Source organism: Trifolium pratense, linkage group LG3 (genome assembly GCF_020283565.1).
Source record: "Trifolium pratense cultivar HEN17-A07 linkage group LG3, ARS_RC_1.1, whole genome shotgun sequence".
NCBI lineage: Eukaryota > Viridiplantae > Streptophyta > Magnoliopsida > Fabales > Fabaceae > Trifolium > Trifolium pratense.
Window position 1 is genome coordinate 30,691,160 of NC_060061.1, and position 23,602 is coordinate 30,714,761.

Sequence of the window (23,602 nt, forward strand, 5' to 3'; positions counted from 1 at the left end):
TACTCTAGTTCGAGAGTCAGTTCTGACATCAAGTAGTTTCAGCCTCCTCCCGATCGCAGTTGCGGGGATCGAACCATAAGTAGAAATTGCAAGAAACCATAAAAGAAAAAGTACAAGTGTAAGACAAGTAAATGAGTCTTATCAAAAAAAAAAAAAAAAAGGTAAATGAGAAAAAGTACTAATCATTTATTGAATTGAAGGAAATGTTGATAATTAATTAATGCTGCTGTAATATTCTTTATTAGAAAACTAATAGCAAGATAATATGTAGTTGATAGTCACCATTAATCCTAACAAATAAATTTGTTGATCATGCCTTTCCTGCTGAACCAAAGAGATGCATTTTTTCTGCTACTACAGCTTTCATGGCTTCTTTTGCAGAAGCCATAACATGAACTAGATCTTTTTTAGGAGTAATGAGCGAGTCCATGTATGCTTTTCTTACTTCAGTGTTGACATTGAACTTTCTAACACCAAGATTTATGCATTCCTGTTAGTAACAAATGAGAATTTACAGGGTTAGCAATATAAACTTTCAAATCTACATTGCCCATCACAAATAAATGTTAGTAATTTCTATGAATAAGAGGTTCCACTCCACATAAAGAAAAAGTTCCAAAATCTGTGATGTTGTATCCTGAGATCAATGTTCATAGCATGTAAATGTTAATTGAAAGACAGAAAAAAACATAAAGTGAACTTCCAAAAAAATTATGTTGAAAACTGTACCTTAACAAGTTCTTCGCCCAAACCTGACGCACCGTGAAGTACCAGAAAAACTCCTTTCTTCTGGCTCAACACTTGCAATTCCTAAACATAGTTGAATGTCAAAATCTCACAATGCAAAGAAACATCAACTGTAGGTTAAATGACTATCTATTAAAGGCACAAATACAGATCAAATGCCACATTGGATTACCCATATTGAAGAGAATATTACTTTATAGAACAATTTCTGGAACTAAAATTGCTTTCTATATATAATTTAGAGGTTGGAAACAATTTGTATTCTCTACTATAATCTGCTATTTTCCTTGTTCATTTTATAACAGGAGGACACCCTTCTGCTGAAAATTTGAATTAGGAGCTTTTCTTTGTTTTTAAATTTTTGGTAATTGGGAAAATGAATGGATATTATAAGCAGAAATATAAATCCACCTTAAGCAAATCTAATCTGAGATTTGGTCCACTTGCCGGGTACTTTCCATGCACATTACCAATACACACTGCCAAAGCATCTATACCAGTCTCGTCAATGAATTTTTCTGCCTGAAATTAATGAGACAAGCATTAATAAATTTAGCAATGTCAAGCACGGAAGAATATTTTGAGATTTTATTTGTAGAGGAGATAGCGACCATATTAACATCTGTTAGCTTGGCTTCATACTCTTCGACAGTCAAGTCATCTTCTGTCCCTGACAATCTTCCTAGCTCAGCTTCAACCAACATATCATTTGAGTGAGCCAATAATGATATAAATTTTGTGTATGCGGCATTTTCATCGAAAGAAAGATGTGAACCATCCACCATTACAGAACTGAATCCCTGGAGGAATATAGAGTAAAGAGATAATAAAGCAATGACAAACTATAAATGCACGCTGCATCATCTTTGAGATTGAACTTGTGCTGTAAGTGTTATGCAAGTAGAGATGCAAATTACCAGTTCAAGAGCTTCCACAAGATCTTGCTTTGAAGTTCCATGATCAAAGTGAACAGTAATGGGCACCTGATAGAAATATTGAAAGTGAAATATAACAATACACAAAATAATATTTATCCAAGTCAAAATAAAGATCATTGTGCTCTCCTCACCCACATATAATCACTGCAAATCAGATACTTAGTAACACCCTCATTTATTTCCTTAACTGATACTAGTTTCTTTTGACAAATAACTTTTCTTACTTATTACGATTTAGATGTCCATTCACTTCAAATAATTTTGCATTCTTATTAAAAATGAAGAATGAAAAATTAAATTAAAAAACTCAAATAATATCATTGCCACTTACACTGGCACGCTCTGCAGCAGAAATGCAACAAGCAACCAAGGGAATTCCTCCTTGCTTCAAAGCACCAGGATGAATCTGAAAATTATATAGGTTATACAAAAGTACTTATAGAAACACCAATTTTTAAAAATATAAAATAAATCAATTTCAAGTCATCTAAAAATCCATGTATAATATGATGCACATCCATAAATAACGAGTAATTACTAACATGAAACAATCGATAAAAAATGCAATAAAGTTTAGTTGCTTCAAAATTAATCCAAAACTCAGCATGCTATGATATTTCTATTGTTTCCTTAAACTAATTTGATTACCAAGCCATAATAGTGCAATTTTCTAGGATAGGAATTGGAAAGACATCATCACGCGTGTAATACAAAGAAAAAACTACTGAAAAAGTATTTAAATACCACATTAAGCCATCTATGGGAAGAAATCGGCAGAGGTTCAAAAGAAATTTGTGAAGAAAAAAAATTGTATCCAGAATACAGTATATCAGGTGGTTTTCCCTACAGCTTTACAAATATTTCTCTATCTCGCTTTTAAGATTCTTTTAGTTTAAACACGAGTCTGTGTTAGGATTCTAAAGTAACAGCTATAAATTCAGTAGATATAGTCATTTACGATTCAGTTATAGCTGAACTCTAACCATACTCATATCTCATGTATATACCAGACTTTTGAATACAGTTGAAACACTGTCATTTTCTGATTTCAGATTCTCTTTATTTTCTCTCTGCACTTTTCATCACTTCCCATCATTTTCTCTTGACTTCATTGGTTCACCAATTCCATCAAATAAGCAGTAGAGTCAATTGTAAGGAAAACGAAACAGAAGATGTCCCTTTAAACCTGGATCTTGACAACCACGCTATCTTATTCTCTATAGCACAACTAGGTTTGTCAGTTTTCACGTTGGTAGGTTCCCTGACGCAGAACGGAGGATTAGAGTTGTATGCATTATGTTGTTATTCTTAGAAATTTTAGAATTTCCACTTGAGATTTCATTATATTTAGCAGTTTTTTCATAAACAAACTATCCCAAAGGCTTAGGTGGGTAAGTGAAAGCATAGGAATGATTTTATATTTAAGAAATCTCCTCATGCAAGATCCCTCTGGGCTTGAAGTGTGCTTCTGACCTGTAATATTGCAGGACTTAGCTCTTCCTCTGCAGCAGAAACAACAGCATCAACTCCTTCCAAATTATAGACATTAAATGCTCCAACAGCATATCCACCATTTTCTGCATTCTTTTTGCCAAAAAGAACAAAAATCAGTATTCACGAATACTCAGCTGCAAATCCTAGAACCAGATTATCCTTACGTTAAGAATCTCTTTTGTTGATGAAAGCCTCATTGGACAAGTCCAGGACTTCACCACTTCTGCCAATGCTCCGCTGTCACCAACATTACCTACCAAAGACGGATTATTTTAGATAAGTTGAGATGAGATCTAGAATGAAGAAACATATAGATTTTTTTTTTATGAATAGAGAAACATAAATTTTTTTTTTTATAAATAGAAACACATAGATTTAACAGTATCAGATACTCAGACTTAGTTAGAAAGGGTACTTTAAAAAGAAGGAAAATGAAAAAAATACCTGGGAAGACAATGTAAGGAACTCCAGGATGTCTACTTTCAGGTCCTAGTTGCCACAAGGGAATACCGGCGAGTGCTTGTCCAACAATCTTGGCACATCTTGCACCAAGGGCTTTTGTAGCAAGGTCTGAAGAGGTAATACCACCCTAGAAAAGGTAATATTTGTCAGTGTTTGATTAAAACTTAGGAACATATCAAAAAAGAAGGATAAGCAATAAATTTTTTAAATACATAATAAATAGTCTTCAAATATTAGCTCTTATACAAACAAGTAACAAATTAAACGGGCAGAATGAAGGTTCACTAATTCATTTAAACATAGAGTACCTTTGCAATTATATAGCGAGGTTTTGTAGTTATTCTTTTCATTATTTCCACCAACGCAGAACTCACTTTATAGTTAATGTCCAAACTCTCAGACGCAGCTGCAAATTTGAAAATTAACCGAAAGATTAGATTGATGGGCAGAAAAATTATTTCCCAAATTTAAAACTAGCGTTCTTTGAATGATCATAACAAGAACAGAGATGCTATCTTAGAGATGATCTTGAATGCTAAGACAATAATAAAATCTTGGCAAGAAAGAAGTGAAGAGAATAAATAAAAACCAAAAAGGAGAGAGACAAACATCTCCCAGTTATGAGATTTCGGCTGGTCATTATAAGTGTGTCTTTATGAGTTTTAAGATATACATCCCCTAATTCAGCTGCTCTACTGATTTCATCCTCCCTCTCCTCAATAGTCCCCATTGCAAGTTTTTCAACGGAAACCTATTACAAAAGAATCTTAATCAGACCAGCAAATAAAATTTAAAAAGAAAGATTGCATTAGGCATAAAAATGAATGCTTTCACCAAACAGATTTTCATTATTATTCTCTACATGAGAGAATTTAAATTAACAAAGAATGATGAAAAGAAAATTAGAATGTTGATCACCTCAATGCTTCTTAAGAACTGGGCACACTGTAGTTTAAGCTGTTCAACCTGGAATTATAAGCACGAGAAAAGAATGGAAAAAAATAAGAAAGAGTTTGCTTGCGAAATTTGATATCAATAACTTGATTTAACTTTTCACCTGCTTCGTCGTTTTTGGAACATAAGATCCCACAATTATCAAACCTCCATTCCTTTCTCTGGCTATTCCTAGATCCTTTGGCAACACTGGAGGCTTAGAGATGATTCCGATACGGGCAGATACAAAGCTAGCAGCAGTGCGACACAAGAAACGTTTCCCTGACAACTCTGCCTGTTCATGTCAGAATAATACAAGAACATTTTTATTAGCAACAAAACAGCAGAGGGAAGAAAAATATTACAAAGTAGAAGAAAGAAGATTTGCCTTGATCATTCCAAGTGCAAATACAGTCATGTCTCTTTCACTAGCTGCATTAACTATGCATACTGACCCCTGCTTAATAAAATATATGTGATCTTAGTAAGTGGATTCAATACCTCTACTTATTCATAGTATCTTGCATATGCAAAGAAAACCAACATGTTTTAAAGAAAATCAACGATATATCAAATTTTACATACCTTCTGTAAACTGCATAGATGCTGAAAAACTGCATCTGGCCCCCCTTTCCTCAAAAGCTGGATAGAAATAGATACAACGCTACTTGCAAGTATGCGACCATTTGTCTTTTCCTCTACCCACTATATTAGGATAAAATGCATCTCGAAACAATATTATTCTTATCAATAATAATAAAATATAAAGTACATTGATCAAGTCAAAGGAAGGGACAAAATGTTTTACATCACGTAGGTTTGAAGATTTGTAGCCAAAGGCAGCATCTTTGGCAAACTCTGTGTCCCCTGCAGGAACAAGGCTGCAGACAAAAATAAGTAGGATTATAACTTTGTATCCATTCATAATTCCTTATAGCTAGATTATGAATGGAAATACATACATTTCGGAATCAGCAACATAATGTGTATCATTAATAGTGTAACGGCCTCCTTGAAGGAAAAATGGACAAATAATCCATGCATCCATTTCACCCAATACTGAAATGACAGCATCTGTTTCCTGTAAACAACTGTCATGTTACTTTCCAAATTGAAGCATAAGTCTCAATATCATTGACTAAAACAACTACTGAGCTAAAATATGTCATCCTTGCCTCTGGAAAATGACCGCGCAAAGTTGAATCTCCCCTCAAAACAACTGTATAATCCATGTTGTCAACTGAGTTTGCTGCAGTGTCTAGATTTCTGCAAATCTCTTTTATCAATATAGTGGCCTGTCAAAGATCAAATGTAAATTATTAATTTCATAGAACTCAATATGACTGATCATAGAAATATCTAATAGCTTGAACTCTGGTTTGAAGAACAGCCTATGCATCAGGTTTCTTTTGAAGTAATTATGTTATGTCACTAAGAGGCTCAACTGCTGCATCTATTACATAGCTTAGGTGGCTTTGGTTCAAGCCATTGGCACCTAGATACATCAGTGCTGCAACTATTACATGTCAATAATGAATACACTGACACTTCTTTGTACCATGAATAGCATGCTTTCCAGTTACAAGGGAAACAGGAGAACATAGTGTTATGCAAATATGTGGCCTATTTTATCTTTGAATATTATTCATAATTTTCATCTGTGGTCATAACTGAAAACAGATGACCAATATCTTGTGTTTGATAACTAAATAAAAAATGTGTGGATTTATTGGTATATGTGGACTAAGCTCTTTACCTTGTCAGAACTCAGTGCCCTGGAATTTGTCAAAATGAAAAAGCATTTTGGACATCTTTTAAACTGATCAATCAGTGAATCAACAGTCCTGCACAGGAATAACTTGAGATTTTACTTCTGAAAGAAGATCTGGCTTTCAGTTCCACTATCATGATTAAACTATCACTAATTTAGAAATGACAAAAAGTTATCTCAAATAGTAACCCAATGGTTTTGGCCGTTTGGTTTGAGATAATATTTCACTATTATGAGAATATTATTAAAAGTATAATTGAATCTTCCAAGAAATTAGAAATGACAAAAAAGAGAATGAGTAACACTTACCATTCTGTTAATACCTCAATATCATGAACAGTTTGTGTTCCTGTTGGATCATCATCCAGAACAACCAAAATCTTTGAATTGCTTTCTTTTAATTTTTGTATGTCAAGAACATGATCTTGGGGCCACTCGGGTGGAAGAGAATGCAACACGACATCTTTTCTGAGAGACTCGAGTTTTCCTTCAACTCTAACACCAGTTAGAGTTTCATACACCTATAAAAGTGATAAAACCATCCATGAGAATTCACCTAATAACTCACTTTTCAGGTAGTTGGTTATTGATAGTAAACACCAACAAACTTGAAATAATACAGAAATTAGGAAATAGTAAGTAAAATTGTTATTTTTGTCAAGCTAATTGCTTTCTCATTTGATTTAAGTATAAACGAAAAAATTATATATCAAATTCTAGAGTTTCTTTCAATTATCAATAGGTTCATATACCTTGACCACACCAGCATCATCTTTTCGCCCAAAGCCAGCAGCAGAACCTATACAACAATGTTACAAGTATGAGCAAGTACTTATAGTTTCTAAAAGTCCTTTTTTCCCGGTTTCTATTTTGCATCATTTTTTGAAACTGTTTTCACAGCTGACCCCGACTTATGGAAAAAGCCTTCTGTAATTGTATTTGCTAAAAACTATATAGCTAACTTTTATTGTTTACATGTTTTCTATTTGGGTACCACAATAATATGAGCATTCAAACTTAAGAACCCTGTGGAAATAATTCATTAACTAACCATACCTCTTTCCAAGAGGCTTGGTATGTACACATATATAAGAATACATGTATCATTCAGCATATTGAGATGCACTTAGGACTGAATAATGTGAATATTGTTGTCAATAACAAGGTACCTTTAATTATTAGCATACATTGAATTTCCATATTTTCTTGATAATAATTATTTACTAGGAGCACTAGTTCGTATTAGACCTGGTACCTTTAACTAATTCAATAATGTTCAGAATTTTATTTTCATATGTATTAGATGTCATGACCCAAGCTCACATCGTGACCGGCACACGAACTAATGATCAAACTTAACAAATATACTTGGTTAAAATATAGAGTTACTGAAATTATAGCTCGACAGGGAGGATCTCTGGTCCTACGTATCCCTAAATGATTAGAGAATCAGAGCCATGTAGTTCTCTAAGTGTTGGGTAAAAACATAGTATATAAAAACTATCTCGTTTCATTATGTGCACCTAGACCACATTATCTCAAGTTAAGGGAACTAATGTTCAATAAGGGGATATGACTAATCTGAGCAATACTACTATCTACTTGATTAATTTCATTATTCACTATGAGCAATATCCGTCTTCAATTACAATCAATTAATCTTTCATTCCTATTAATTAAGGATTCTAATTAAGGAAAGAAGTTAATTTCTCTTAGCCATTTTAATTATTCCCTCGAAGTGTCTCAAATTTCAATACCAAGGGACTAGTAACACAACCTCCATCTGCATAATTACACAAAATCTAAACAGCCATTTCATGCCTAAACATCCAACATGCTACACAAAATTTACAACATTTAATTCATGTATTCTAGCATTATCATGTTAAGACATAGTAGCTCCATTTTCAAACATATAAAAAGATTCTATTTGACTCATGAACTGCAATAGCATAGTTCAAGTTCTAATTCCTTTAAATTTATAGCAGCAACTTCTCAATTGACTTTCAGAGAATGTATCTATTCTAACATTTTAATTGTATAACTAGCAACCTCATATCAGCCCCAATATTCATTCTAATCTTTTCTAACTCAATAAATTACAATTACAAGTTCCAGAGTTCCAATCCTTAAATAGAGATGAATAAAATTCTAGGCTTTAAAATCTTGTGATTAGAGTATTTATATTACTATGGTTCTAACAGAAAATGAGTATTCAAATCCCTAAATTCTTTACATGAATTTCAACACTCCCATTATTCAACATAAAGTTATTCTAGGGTTCTAACTCTACCAAAACCAAACCTAGTAAGAACTCGCCGTTTAACATTTAATCCAACAAAAGCATCACTTCAAGCTATGAGGAAGGAAAACGAGATGAAATGGCCGTAGTAATAAATTCCGGTGCAGCAGAGGCGATTTCCAGTGCGGTGGTCGTCGGAGGAAGGTACTCAAATGATTAAATAAGTTTAGGGGTTTTGTTGAGGAGGAAGAGCAGAATTTAATGGTGCTAATTTCATTGCTAAGGGATGCCAAAACTTTGCTTAGAGCTGGCCTGAAGTTGTTTTGGCGGTGGTGTACATTTCCGAAGATGAAAGAGGTTGAAAGCTGTCTCTTTTTTAGTTTCTAGAAAGTAGTCATAAGGTGAAAGTTGTGTGTATTCAGGAGAGTTCAAGAGAAGAAGAGATAGAGATTGAAGGTATATTTTTATTTTCCTAAATTTCTTTAAAAATGACCAATGTACTTTGTTTCCTATAATATAAGCACCCTTAAACTTCCACTTTATTACTCTTGTGCCATTAATGTCTATTACAAAAAAATTCCCAACTCAATTACTATTTGCTCACCAGCTTAATCTATTTCCTAATGATAATACTAATTAAGATTAATAAAACAAATTATCATAACTTATTTATAAATTATTCGGGATATTACAATAGACCTTTGGGGGTAAACTAACATTCACAAGGAAGTAAACTAATTGTACTTTTGTATTATGTTGATTATTGTATTGTCAATCGAGATGATCCGGCTGAGAGGCAAATGCTCACAGAGAAGTTAGCGGCAGAAGTTTAGATGAAAGACCTTGGGAAACTCAAGTATTTCCTTGGGATTAAATTGACCCCCTTAAAACAGGATAGTTCCTTTGGATTAATGTGATTAATCTTTAGATTTGATAGAATATATTAAGTTATTTCCTATGATTAGTTTATATTCTTAGAGTATCTCTTGGGATTATATTTTATATTACTATGATCTTCTCTCTTCCTTTTGTCTAAGATTTTCAGTATCAATAATATTCTAAGGTTCTTATTATATTCTTTAGTCCTATTGGAACTAGCAAACTTGGATGAAAATCAACAAGTGGCCCCATCCAGCAAAATCACAGAATAAGTACTGAAGAGAAGAGTGTTAAGGTTGATAAGGTTCAATATCCAAGACTAATGGGTAAATTGCTTTACTTGGCACACAAAAGACCCGATTTAGCATATGCGGTTAGCATAGTGAATTAGTTCATGCATGATCCGAGAGTGAAACACTTGCAAGTTGTGAATTGTATTCTGCAGTATCTCAATGCCGCTCCATGAAAAAAGACGAGGGTCATTTGAAATAAGAGCATGAATAAATAGATCCTGAATGCACCACCCTTCATCTATCATATGGACAAGACAAGCTCATCTCCACCCTCTTCTTTTACTTTTTTTAGTATCAATAATAGGATTATGATTTATTCAACTTCCTTTTTGTCGGACAATTAAAGTCGACAATTAAAGTCTGCAATAGGAATGATCTAATTGAACAAAAGAACCTAAGAATGTATTCATCATATAGATTCAAAGTGATATACAGCACCTGACAGATACAGTTGGTGAACTATAGTTGACAGTTGAAGTGGAACTTTTAACGAAGACGATTCACGAGTAACGATCCCCTGTTTATGAAAATTATATTAATAAAATAAATCTCAAAATATTATTCATATGGAGTGTCTCACAAAGCCCATACAAAACATAGAGGGGCAAAAATAGATTTTTTTTTTCTGACCATATCTTTCACAAAGATATCAAGCGCTGAATAAGGAGTGTAATCATTGTTTAGCATGTGTGGAACACGATTTTCAAACATCCTGCAACAAGAGACATCTTTTAGGCATAGCATTAACACTTTCTATTAAAATATATGAATGTGTTATTCTATAGAAAATAATGAAGAAAGAAAAAAGAGAATGGACAACTAGGGAGAGGATAAGAAATCCTCCAAATTAAGAAATGAAAATAAACAGTGATCAGTGACAATCCTTTGAAATAGGCATGAGCAGAGAACGAAAGAGAAGCCATGAACACAATCATAACCTCAAGAGATGATTATGAAAAAGAAAGAAATAAAAACTTCAAATGACTTCGATTTTGTTCCTTATTTTCCTTATTTGGCCAGGAGAAGAGGAGGGAGGAGAAAGTGATCAGATCATGGAAGAGACATACCAGGATGTTCCCCCACTAATTGTAATAAAATCAAACAATAGTCTTGTATTCAAACCCAATCTTGCTGCAAATGCCATTGCCTCGGCAGCTGATGCAATATGAACTCCAGCTAGCAATTGGTTAACCATCTTTATACCACTGGAGAACAAAATCGACCAAAAAGATATTATACAATAATTTGAACTTATGTTATCTCATTCGCTCATCTTTAATATCACCTTCTATCAGAATCAACATAGAATTACCGGTTCCATGCATATGGAAAGTAATACTAGTATGAGACAGAGGACTAAAATGGAAAAAGAATGACGGACTTATAAATTGAACAGTACCTTCCAGAACCACAACCACCTTTGATAACATAAAGCTTTTCGCTCAAGGCTGATTAAAAAGAAACAACATGAATTAACCAGAAAATTATTTCAGAAATCTGTTAACCCAGATACAAAATTGACAATATTCACTTCTATGCTAAGTATTTTGTTACCTGCCAAGACATTACCAACACTCTTGAGAGCACCATCAGTCCCTGAAGCCATTATCTGAGAAATATACATGACTTCAGTGGCTCGTTTCACAAAATCAAATGAGCAGTTTAACTAAACTCCAAAGTTGTACTTCATACCGTAAGTGTTCCCATTGAGGCCCTTTGAACACCACCAGAAACAGGGGCATCCACCAGCTTTAAATTCTTAACTCCATCTGTTAGTTTCAAGTTAACAATTAGACAACTACATCCTTCAATAAAGGAATAAAAGCACACTGTAAACTGAACTCTAAAAATCATTCAACATAAAGAAATAGCATTCCTTATGAACATCATACAGATAACTATGACCAGGATTCGAATAAAGGAAACCACATTATATTTATATCTACTATACAATTTTGAATTGTCAGTACACGGTCATTAAACCCACAAAAATTATCATGTACAAACATTTACATAAACACATTTCTCTATTTGATCACAAACAAACATAATCCTAAAATAGAAGAGGACTCTGCACATTTAGACTAATATTAACTTCCATTTTTTAAGAATTAGATATATTTGATGGGGTGGGACAAACATACCCAAATTGCCTCAAGAGCTTTAAGCATTACTATTAAAATCCTAGCCAAGTGTATCAAATCAAGATACACACTATATTTAACTATAGTAAACCATGTTTTAGAGACGAAGAGTGTCCAATGTGCAGAAATTTTAATCTATGATTTGTAACAATACAAATTTCTGTTCGTTTTTAACTTGCACGATTCTTCAGGGTATTCACAAGTGGGAGGTTGTAGCTAATTGAAAATACAAGCTGACAGGATGGTATACTTATCGATTTTGCATGACACCAACAAAGCAGAAGCTAACATTAAACTCTTGAAGATTTTCTTAAACATAGCATACCTTCATGTATCATACTTGGCAAGAAAAATTTACCGAATTATCAAATTATATTTTACACTAGTCTGCCTCCTATTTTTAATATTATATATTAATTCGATTTACAACTAGGCTAATAAACTTTGCAATCTACTTTTCCTTCTACTTGCACGTCACATGAATCAGTCATAAAAATTCAAGTCCCATTATAGCAGTTGTGAGTTGACAAGGCCAAAACTCAATTGCTCTTGCATAAAAGAGGAAAGGAGAAAAGAAATTCAAAACATAATAACATTAGATAACCATCACAAAGGAGTAGTAACCTACTATGCAATCTACGCTCTAGCTGACTCACATATGCCGGAGAAACTGTAGAAGAGAGAACGATAGTTGCCCCCGGAGGAAGAACTACAAAGTGCAGAAAGAAGGATCAGTACAGTTAAAAAAATGTATCAAACGAGGGACTATTAGATACATATGCGCACCTGAAACAGCACCATATTCTCCATATAAAGCATTCTCTGCTTGAACTTCATTAGCCACCATGATTATGAGAACATCAACATCTGGAAGAAATAATATGTGAATAATTGGTAGACATAGAGGACTTGAAATTGATTGACAGACTTTTATTTGTATGAATCTAGAAAATTCATTTACATAAAAAGAAAGAATGAAAAAAAAAATACATTTAAAACAAAGAAATAAACGGGTTCAATACTTGGTGGCACAGACAACTCAGTTGTCCTGGGCTCATGCACACAACTAAATTACTAATTACCACAAAAGATCATTATGCACTCTTAGATTACATAAAATTCCTTGGTTCTAATAAAAAAACCATTTAAGTTTTTTTTTAATCATATTTCTGTTTTGATTCTTCATTATCAACTAGGAAAATAATATGAAAATCAAAGCTATGCCTTATGAGAAACGAATAAGCAAATAAATTGACTGGTTTATTGGCCTAATTTCTGTAGCAACATTAGCACACAATGAAATGATGATAAGCTCTATTAGATATGATTGAATTATTGAAGCTTGCAATAAACCTGTCTCTTTATTGCTGAATGCTATAAATTTTCTAGCTAATCTCTACATTTAAAACTAATATGATTTTTACCCTGTTGACCATGGGTGGTAACCAGGAAAGAAATAACAATTGGTATATTCAACAATATGACAAGTGAACTTGGATACCAAGAGTTGAGAACTTCTCATCTAGTCATCATTTTGAAATTCATCACAGCATGAGCGTTCAGTAATAGACAATAGTGTCCTTTAAAGAGACTAAAGTGCACTAAAAGCAAAATATGGTAAAGTTCGACTTCATTAACATTGTTATTACTCAGCGAAAATATGCTCTTGATATACTTGAGGAAACTGGATTGCTTGATTGTCGTCCTAGTGACACTCCCATAGTCCCACGGATCCCAACGTTAAGCTACTACCAGGTCAGGGGGAGCCATTGAAAGACCCTGGTAGATATCGACATCTAGTTGGGAAACTTAATTACCTCACAGTGACAAGACCGGACATTACTTTTGCTGTCAGTGTGGTTAGCCAATTTCTAAATGCTCCATGTGATGACCATTGGAACGCTGTGATTTGCATTCTCAAGTATATAAAGAGTGCACCGGGTAAGGGATTACTTTATGAAAACAAGGGCAACACTCAAGTTGTCGGTTATTCTGATGCTGATTGGGCAGGTTCACCAGCAGATAGAAGATCCACTTCAGGGTATTGTGTCCTCATCGGAGGAAATTTGATCTCATGGCGGAGCAAGAAACAAAACATAGTTGCAAGGTCGAGTGCAGAAGCAGAATATTGTGCTATGGCCGCAGCAGCTTGTGAACTTACGTGGCTAAGACAATTACTCCAACAACTCATATTAGGAGATGTCAAATCAATGAAATTAATTTGTGACAACCACGCTGCACTACATAGTCCCTCCAACCCGGTTTTTCATGAAAGAACTAAACATATAGAGATCGATTGTCACTTTGTACGAGATAAAGTTCTTTCGGGAGATATTGTAACTGATTTTGTTAGTTCAAATGATCAATTAGCTGACATATTTACTAAGTCCCTTAGAGGACCTCGGGTTGAATCTATTTGTAACAAGCTTGGTGCATACGACATGTATGCTCCAGCTTGAGGATGAGTGTTAGAATCAAGAAAATATGTAGATATTCTATGTACTTTACATCTTCCTAGATTAGTTATTAATAGTCCTAGTCTCCTTGTATTCATTGTATCTACATTATAAATACACAGTGTGTGTGATCTGGTTAGACACACAGAATTTACATATTCAATAAACAAGATATACGGAAAACAATTCCTAGTGTCACCTTTTCAATCTTACACAATTGAAAGAAAAGTCATTTATTCATCTTATTATTCAATGCTGTACTGGAGCATTAGTAGGTCTATAGGTAAGAACCAATTTGTTTGGGGTACATAATATGGTAAGTATCAACTTACCTTTACTCACTTCGGCTGGAGAGTTTCCAACAAAGCCACCAGCATCTGAAAATCGGACTCGAGTTGGTTCATACACCTATAGATGCAAAAATAAAAATAAGGACTTGAAATGCTTATAGAGATCATTCAACTTTAAACCCGTGATGTTCAATAAATAATTTGAGTTTGCAATAACGGTCAAATTCTAGACCGTACAAAAATTGCAATTGCAAAATAAATAAATTGCAATTGTATAAACAGATATATGAAAGCAATCACATATTCCAACAATCATGATAAAAAGAGTAAGTTAAAACCAGATTTAGTCAGAATCAGTGCTTGTCCATAATGGCTAAGATCAGCTTTGAATCTTAAATTCTGATGCCTATCATGTTGCCACTTCACTTTGGTTTTTTTTCTTAATGATTAAGAATTAAGTTAAAATACTAGTGCCTCATTAATGGTCTCATTATTTTCATTCAAATCTATATCAAGACATACAAATGAAGTAAACCTCAAAAGCAACTCATGTATAAATTTCTCATTGCCTTCAAAAAAAGATTAAACTTGGACCTGACTTTTGATTTTCTGATTCCTCGTAGAAAATGGGGAAATTTCTTATTAAATACCAATGCTATTGATAATGTGAACAAACATTTGCATCATTAACGAATTAAGACACAGACTAACTAATATGATACCATTATCAACTTTTAAAGCAAGTTTAACATTTGTTTAATAATGAAATATAGGTTAAGATCCCAAAGAGAGAAATTACGTCATAACCAAAAACGCTGAAATTTGATCTGAGCAAATGAGTTGCCATGCCAAATCCCATAGCTCCGAGGCCAATAAAACCAACCCGCTTGCCACTCTTAGAAGCAGTAGTGACTTCAGATGCAAGTTGTTCGGGGTTATATACATCTGCATTTGCAGCATCTGAAACTTTCACGCCGTAAACTTTTTCCCAAATCTGTCATGATAATGAAGAAGAAAAAAGTTACCTTAATGTTAAAAGATAAGAAAAACAAAAGGCATGTAATCTATGTGTCAATAACACACAAAGGATATATTATAAATACGATCACAAGGAACTATGATTACAGTTATTACATAATAATATAAAAGCAAAACTCAGCTCATAATGTTTCTGTTTAGTAACTACATTATTTCTAACAGTTAAGAAAAATTCACTGCAGCTTCTAAAAACAATAACTTCTTGTTGAAACTATCAAACAAATGTATATGAAATTAACCTTAATTAATGTTGTGTCATCATCATCTTCATAACAAACCTGTGAAACCCCTGAAAAAATGAATTTGCTAAACTATGTCAGCTGCAGATGGGTTTCTTTTATATAAACTTAACAGCAAATGAGTACTGCATAGTTTACTGGATTTCGTACCATGAATAAGTTGTTGGTGAGTGGTCGCCAAAAGTGGAAGTGGAAAAGTAAGTGACTTGGCGGTATCCAAAATTGTTTCCTGCAATAAAAGCGAATTCACTTCCCGTTGAAAAAAGTTTAGAAAAGAGTAACAACAAGAAGTGCTACTGTAAAACAAATAAAACGGTAATTTTCAAAACAAGAACCAGATAAATACAATAATATGACTCATTTCCAACTAAAATAAAAGGTAACAAGCAATTTCATCACCACGGAATAGTAATTCAAGGTATGAAGTTTACTTAAAAAAGTGAATTACATTTTTATCATAATTGTCAACAAATAATCTAACCTTGATCTAATTTGGAGCGTTTTAAGTAAAGACTAAAGAGGCTAAATTATGCTTATTTACAATTATAAAAATGTCTTTTCTAATATTCTCTCTGCTCGAACACACTCTTTGAAATCAGATAATTTCTAAGAAGGTACTAAAAACAATTTTTCATTATAACTAGAAGATTGTAGATCATTTTCACATTCTGATCATTTCTAAAAGTTGAAACAAACATATAGAAAAATCTAAAAAGTGATTGTTATTTTTAAAGAAAATATTTATTAAACAAAACAATCATTGGCGTTGCTCATAATCCAAGTGTGGTAAGACAAAGCATGCAGATAGATCTGCACTTCTTTGAAAACTAAAGGACTTTCCACTGAGCTATTTCAAGATCTTACTAGCAAGTTGGGAATGATAGATATCCACTCACCAACTTGAGACAGTGTTGGGAATTCTTATTATTATTATAATAATAATAATAATAATTATTATTATTATTATTACTGTTATTATTATTGAGACTAATAATAATTGCCACATATCTATCCAGTTGTAATATAGCTTAATTTAGGAAATAGCATCAGGGATTAGTATATATTATGGAAATATATTGGTACATGAGAGTTAGTTCATAAATAATATTTGATAATTTTCTCTCCTTCCAATTGTTTTATATCAAATCTAATAGATAATTCCCATTCAAAAAGTTTCCTCCATATGAGATCAGCAAAAGCAATTTACAGTCCATGAGACAAGCTAAAACACTGAATGTGTATACACACACACACACACTTCTGATTCTAAAGATCTTACCAATTCCTTAACCAAAGTGTTAAGAATTTGATGCTTAACCTCTCCTTTCAATAAAAGTGGAACATTATTCTTGAAAACCCTACAAAATAAATGAAATAACACCACCTTCCATTAATTGAGAGGGAGGGGTTGCAATTAGAGAATATTTGAACAAAACTGTGCATGGCACGTTTTAGTTATCAGCATTCCATTTGTGAAGAAACCAGAACATTTTAGTTTATAGACATCAAAGAATATTTGTAATAGCAGAAAGCCTCCTTATTCAATATTTTTTTAGTCACTCTTCCTTTTTTTTTTTTTTGAACCAATTAGTCACTCTTCCTGCCTTCAAAAACTTCTTTTTCAAATAAACAAAAAAATTATAAATAAATATAGTCCAAAGCATCAACAACTGTACATGTGTGTGCAAGAATTTGTTTAATGTGGGAAGTAGCTGTATCATATTGACTAATCACATACCATGAATTTCCAGCGGCATTGGAAATTATGTCATAGATTATCCATGGATGAATTCCAGCTTTTGCACCAAGAGAAAGGGCCTCCACTGAAGCAATGAAATGAATGCCTTCCAACATCACACTGACCATTTTAACCTTACTGCATTGAAAATGAATGGTATAAAATTAATGAAGTTAATACAACCAACAGAACACAACATTATATAACAGTAATTTCTTGTGGACATCGACAATATAAAGTAGCATATGATTATTATCTAAATAAATCATGAGGCATGTAATTTTACAATATTGTTTTGGGATGGGGGGGATCTGTAAGGCATGGTCATCTAAAGCTTTTTACATTGTGAGAAAATTAGGTTTAGCAAGAAGGAATTGCACCTGCCACCCCCAATTTCACCCTCAAAGGTGAACAGCTTTTCACACATTGCTGTCAACAAAAAGCAAACATTAACTAATATGTAAGGGAAAAAAGTCTCAAACACAAGATACTTACCTTTATGGCATATCGTATTTATGTACTGTATAACCATAAGAGTCTCAAAACTAACCTGAAAGAAGAGGCCGTACTCTTGCAATGGCATCTGATCTTCCAGATGATACAATCTAAGTAGTACAAGCAGCAATAGTCGACGCAAGATAGGATAGTTAAGCAGTTGATTAAAAGCAGGAACTTTATTATTAGCCGACAAGCCATGCAACATATGATAAATATAACGTTATAACTTACAATGACTTTTCCATTCAAAGCATCAGACCTCCCGTAAGAGCCATATGCGTCAACAACATAGGCTATCTTCTGAGTTTCTACAGAATAAATAAACACAGTTTCCAAAATAATCAGAAGTTGTAAGATATCATTCTAGAATACATGTTACATTGAGTGTGCAATGGATATAGTTGATATATTAGAGAAAATGGTAAGGAACTCCTATCGGTAAATCTGTATTTGTGAATTGCTATATGAAAAGAAAGAAAATACAAGGAAAGTAGAGACAATGTTCCTAACTCAGAGTGTGCCCTCTAGACTCCGAATTACAAAAGTAAACTTTCTCATGTCCCCCAGATTATTCATTCCCTCTTCACATAATAGACTCGGTCAGTTGTTGAACTTAATGTTGTTTGACTTAAGCCATAGGAAACATATAACAGTATTAACTTCTTCAAAAAAATATAACAGTATTAACATATGCATCATATTGACCCAAAAAAATCTGATAGCTTCATATCGTCAAATGTTCAACTAACATGAGACTGCTAAATGGATCAACTGGCTAATTATACATTCTGAATTCGGAAGAATAAGCCTAATTAGTTAGGAACTCCTTTTACAAAGAATCAAGCATTTAAATTAGCCAAAAACATGGAAATGCTACCTTCCAGATCTCTCTCCAGTTTATGGAGAACTGATGGTAATATGGTTGAACGAAGAATAAGTCCTGTATCTGGTTTTAGACCTGCATTTCAAAAAATGATTATTTTTTACATGAACCAAGATCCTTAAAATTAAATACTCCTGTCTAATGTCAAAAACCTCCATACAGACCTTTCAAAGCACCCTCATCCCCAAAAATCAGATCATTAATCTGATCCATGTGAGCTATAAGGACAACTAAAGCTTCTGCTCCTGTAAGTGAGAGAAAAATATGCATTATTGTAGGTAATGACAAAAGTAATATTCTATTCATCTAAGACTTATATTTCTCTAGAAGATGTTTAATTATTCGATGCAAAGTCAGGTGAAGTAATGAAAATCTAAGTTCCAAGAAACATGAAATATGGCAAAGCAGATTGTTTCCAACACAGATGTTCACCCTTAAAATATAGCTGAAATATCAATTACCTTTCCCTGCTTCCAAAGGGCTTGCACATCTAACTCCTCCAAGCTTTACAAATTCTTTTATAATGGGATCACTTATCTACAGAAAAATTTATTTGAACTTAACAAATTTAAAATAAACATAAGTTGCCCTGAAAATAAAAGTCTAACTATATTGAAGAAAAAAAAAACAAGGAAATAATTATACACGATGTCTGATTTATGGAAACAAGCAGGTAAGTACTGCAGCCTGACAAGAAGTCAATAAAATTGTTTGACTTCGAAAGTAAATTACTAATAAAAGGTTTGGTTTTGTATGAAAATCTAAAAGAATTCGTTTACCAAAAAAAAAAAGAAATCTAAAAGAATTCGAAAGTAAATTTATATAATTTTTTGCAATTGAGTTATAGTCTAAATATACTCTCTCATTTCATCTAATAAAAATATTTTCGTTGGGGAGAACTCGAATGCGATTCCTGAGTGCAAATCGTGTGAGATATTAGGAACTCTTTCTCCTAAAAACTGAAGGGTTAACAACAAAAACAAATCTAATAAAAATATTTCAAAATAAGCATCAAATTTGAATTTAGAAAATCAATATCCTAATTTGCAAATAAAAATATTAAAAGTGATAATTAATTTAAGATGAATAAACAGAATAACTTTTTTAAAGAAATAAAATAACATTTATAAAATAAGTAAATTCAACTTATTTTTATTTTAGTCAAAGAAAAACTTATTTTTATTGAATTTAATTTATATATATATATATATATATATATATATATATATATATATATATATATATATATATATATATATATATATATTTCCTATGTAAACACAGATAAACACGTCCTTACTTAATTTTTATTATATCTTTAGTCCCTATAAAAATTTCTTGCACATAGTTTTAGTCCCGACTAAAACTAAAGATGTTTAATTATCATTAAACTATTAAAATTTTGAATGATTTTTTATAGGTATGTTTAAAATATCATATAAAGTTTATTTACTAAAATTTAGAATTTTTTAACATGATATCAATTAAATATGAATTTTTTAAACGGAAAAGTTTCAAGAAAAATGTAGCAAAATTCATGACCTAGAAATTAAATTTTGAGCTCATTTTTTTTTGGAAGAACTTTTTATGATGTTCTAAACATACCTGCGAAAAAACCGTTCAAATATACATGTTGACTTAACAGTAGGAACTAAAAATGAGTGCATAATAATTTTTCAGGGACTAAAAATTTAATAAATATTAAGGACTAAATTAAAAGGTCGTCATTATGTAAGGACCAAAAACATATTTAACCCTTCATCTAATCATGTGATGCCACATCATTTTTTTTACAATATTGCCACATTATTTAATGAATTAAAAGTATATAACTTGTGAGATTTATTAAATGATGTTGCAACGCATTTATGCTTGTGTTAGCTTATAACTTCTTATATTAACTTTCTTATTAAATGATGTTGCAACGCATTTATTTATTAAATGATAACACAAATAAGCTAGCTTATAACTTCTTATATTAGCTTATAAGCTTGTTTCATAAAATTAGAGATGTTTGGTAACAAGATTTTTTCACTAGATTATAGCTTTTGTTTAAATACTATTTTAAGTAGCTTTTGAGTTTATAACTTATACTCCCTCCGTCCCTTAATATAAGCCCCTTTGCAATTTTTCACGCTTATTAAGAAAAGTTTGTAGTGTAATAAATGTGTATTTTTTGAGTATTACAATTACTATATTGTCCTTTGTAAAAAGATGTGTTTGTAGTTAACTTTACGTATTTCAATGCAAAATATGGTTATGTTTGGAAAAGTAATAATAAATGTGTCTAGGGAATTGAAAAGGAACTTATATTTAGGAACAAAATTTTTCTTTAAAAGAGTGTTTATAATTAGGGACGGGGGGGAGTAATTTTTTACCTTTCATTCAAATTTTAACCTTATTAATTTCATTTCTTTATTTTTTTTTAGTAAAAAACTAGTCACTTACAAAAATAACGACTCACTCACATACAATAATCATCTAGTTGTATGTCATTTGTAGATACAATGGTTAAATTTACAAGCACTTTAATTTCGCTAAAAGTTAGTTTATTATCTACTATCTTTTCGGTTATCAACTAGTTTATAGCTTAATTTTAACAAACAAAGCTATATCTTCTTCTCCCCTTCGTTTCTCTCAAGTTCGCGGATATAGATTTTTTTTTTTTTTACTAAATTCATGTCCGTGAATCAATTTTCAAAACTACAAAGAACAAAACCTGAACTATTTGTAAAAAAAAAAAAAACTGAACTGAACTATTCTTGCTATATAAAGGAAAAAGAACCTCGAAAGCTTGAACAGCATAGTCATGGCGAAGAAGCGACGACGCCATCTGTAATCCTAATTCATCCAATCCAACGAACCCGATCACTTTCCGAGAATCCATTGCTAAAACCTTCCAATTAGACACACTCAAATCCTAAAACCGAAACCTGTGTGTGTGAGAGAGAGAGAGAGAGAGAGAATATTGAAATTAAAGTAAAAATGAAATTAAAAACTGTTAGGAATCGGGAATAAGTTAAAGGAAGGAAGGTGTAGAGAAATTACTGTTTGTGATTTGGTGTTGGTGTTCGTCAAAACAGTACTCCCTTGACTCTTTTTGCCTTTTATTTGTCTCTCTAATAAATGGAAAAAAAATCTCAGAATCACGGTGGACCTCAATGTTTGGTACTAGTAAATTGATCCCAAAGGTGCTGTCACACGATCAGGAATTCGATGTATCGTCATTGAGATAGGACCCACTTTTGGAAGAAGGCACCAAAATATTGTACGCTTACATACCCTTTGCCTTTGTTTGTCTAGTCACTAGGAATGGCAAACTTTTCATCATATGTACGATTTCGGTCCTAACGCGTGTTTTTTTTTTTTTTTTAACTAAAATACAAATTTTAGTTTTAAATGAGATGAGATATTTCGTCGTTAAATTTAATGTTAAAGATAATAAATTATTTTTTTAGAATGTCAAAAATTATCAATTTTACAGAAAATATGAGTTGGATCAAAATTACAATAAAAATAAAGTCATTAGGTTTAGTCTAGTGATGAGAAATTTGAGTAGTATGTTATAGATTCTGGGTTCGATCCCCAACTCATTGTAAATCAAAAAAAAAAATTACAACAAATATGAAAATCAAGTCCGGCTTTATATATCAGCAATATTGCGATAGTAACCGACCTCAAAATTTCGAGAATTCAAAACCCTAAACCATGAAAATCCGGCTTCCTATACGTGTCTGAATTCATTTATTTATAGTTGTAAATTGTAATCATAGTACTAAAGTATTTTTCATAGGAAAAGATGTTATCCATATTAATATTAATAATTACTGTAAAAGAAAAAAAGGGATGTTATCCATCATCATGCTGAGTCATTTCAAAGTAATCCAATGCCCACTTACTTGTCGTATACGCTTTTTTAATAATGGTATTAGGTACCAACCTCCTATGTGGCATCCAATCAGCACATGAAAGTTCCCTCATTTGCATTTTTTCTTTCTCTTTTCTCTTTCTAGTACTACATATTAAGAAATGGAGTATAAGATTTGATTGAAAAAGTTATGGTGATTAATTTTGATTGAAAAAGTTATGGTGATTAGTAAAGTTAATTGCGATAAACGACAAGCAAATAAGGTAATTCATACTTTAGCGAGAGTAATCATGTCTATAACTAGCTCTAATATTTTCATTGATGTGCTAATATGTATTAACCATATCTTTTACTAGTAAAAAAAAGGTTGAATTGCTCATAGGCCTTCATTGTGATGATGTGACACTCTAATAAAATGTTTCCAATCTTTGTTAAAATCTTAATATGATCTCTTTTAATTTATTAAATTAAATCTAAAAAAACTAATACATTATATTAAAAGGTAATAAATATTGCTAATGACATCAACTTTGGGTGTGTTTGGTAACACAAATAAGCTAGCTTATAGCTTATTATACGAGCTTATAAGCTTGTTTCAAAAAATTAGAGGTGTTTGGTAACAAGCTTTTTGTACTAGCTTATAGCTTTTTTTCAGATGCTATTTCAAGTAGCATTTGAGCTTATAGCTT

At 32.2% G+C, this 23,602-nt stretch overlaps 1 protein-coding gene across 2 annotated transcripts; it reads right to left on the reverse strand.

The window, feature by feature from the left end:
• Nucleotides 1-166: 166 nt before the first annotated feature.
• On the reverse strand, nucleotides 167-22,827 carry LOC123913842. Of its 2 annotated transcripts, none has more exons than XM_045964720.1 (43): nucleotides 22,094-22,827; nucleotides 21,831-21,965; nucleotides 19,507-19,582; nucleotides 19,210-19,290; nucleotides 19,040-19,120; nucleotides 18,394-18,470; nucleotides 18,215-18,269; nucleotides 18,045-18,093; nucleotides 17,665-17,802; nucleotides 17,206-17,284; nucleotides 16,077-16,155; nucleotides 15,927-15,976; nucleotides 15,449-15,643; nucleotides 14,692-14,767; nucleotides 12,690-12,770; nucleotides 12,532-12,612; nucleotides 11,452-11,528; nucleotides 11,314-11,368; nucleotides 11,159-11,207; nucleotides 10,827-10,964; nucleotides 10,390-10,471; nucleotides 10,198-10,276; nucleotides 7,098-7,144; nucleotides 6,655-6,866; nucleotides 6,331-6,418; nucleotides 5,750-5,869; nucleotides 5,537-5,655; nucleotides 5,383-5,455; nucleotides 5,160-5,279; nucleotides 4,963-5,031; nucleotides 4,699-4,869; nucleotides 4,560-4,607; nucleotides 4,251-4,392; nucleotides 3,950-4,047; nucleotides 3,624-3,768; nucleotides 3,344-3,432; nucleotides 3,159-3,269; nucleotides 2,017-2,091; nucleotides 1,665-1,730; nucleotides 1,359-1,547; nucleotides 1,159-1,269; nucleotides 730-810; nucleotides 167-490 (listed from the first exon to the last, which is right to left on the reverse strand). In XM_045964720.1, exons 2-43 carry the CDS (start codon nucleotides 21,930-21,932, stop codon nucleotides 311-313), a joined length of 4,134 nt encoding a protein of 1,377 aa, XP_045820676.1. In that variant the 5' UTR covers nucleotides 21,933-21,965; nucleotides 22,094-22,827; the 3' UTR covers nucleotides 167-310. The 2 variants fall into 2 exon arrangements, with proteins under 2 accessions (XP_045820676.1, XP_045820675.1); XM_045964719.1 differs by having other exon boundaries at nucleotides 21,831-21,978; nucleotides 22,094-22,345.
• Nucleotides 22,828-23,602: the final 775 nt, after the last annotated feature.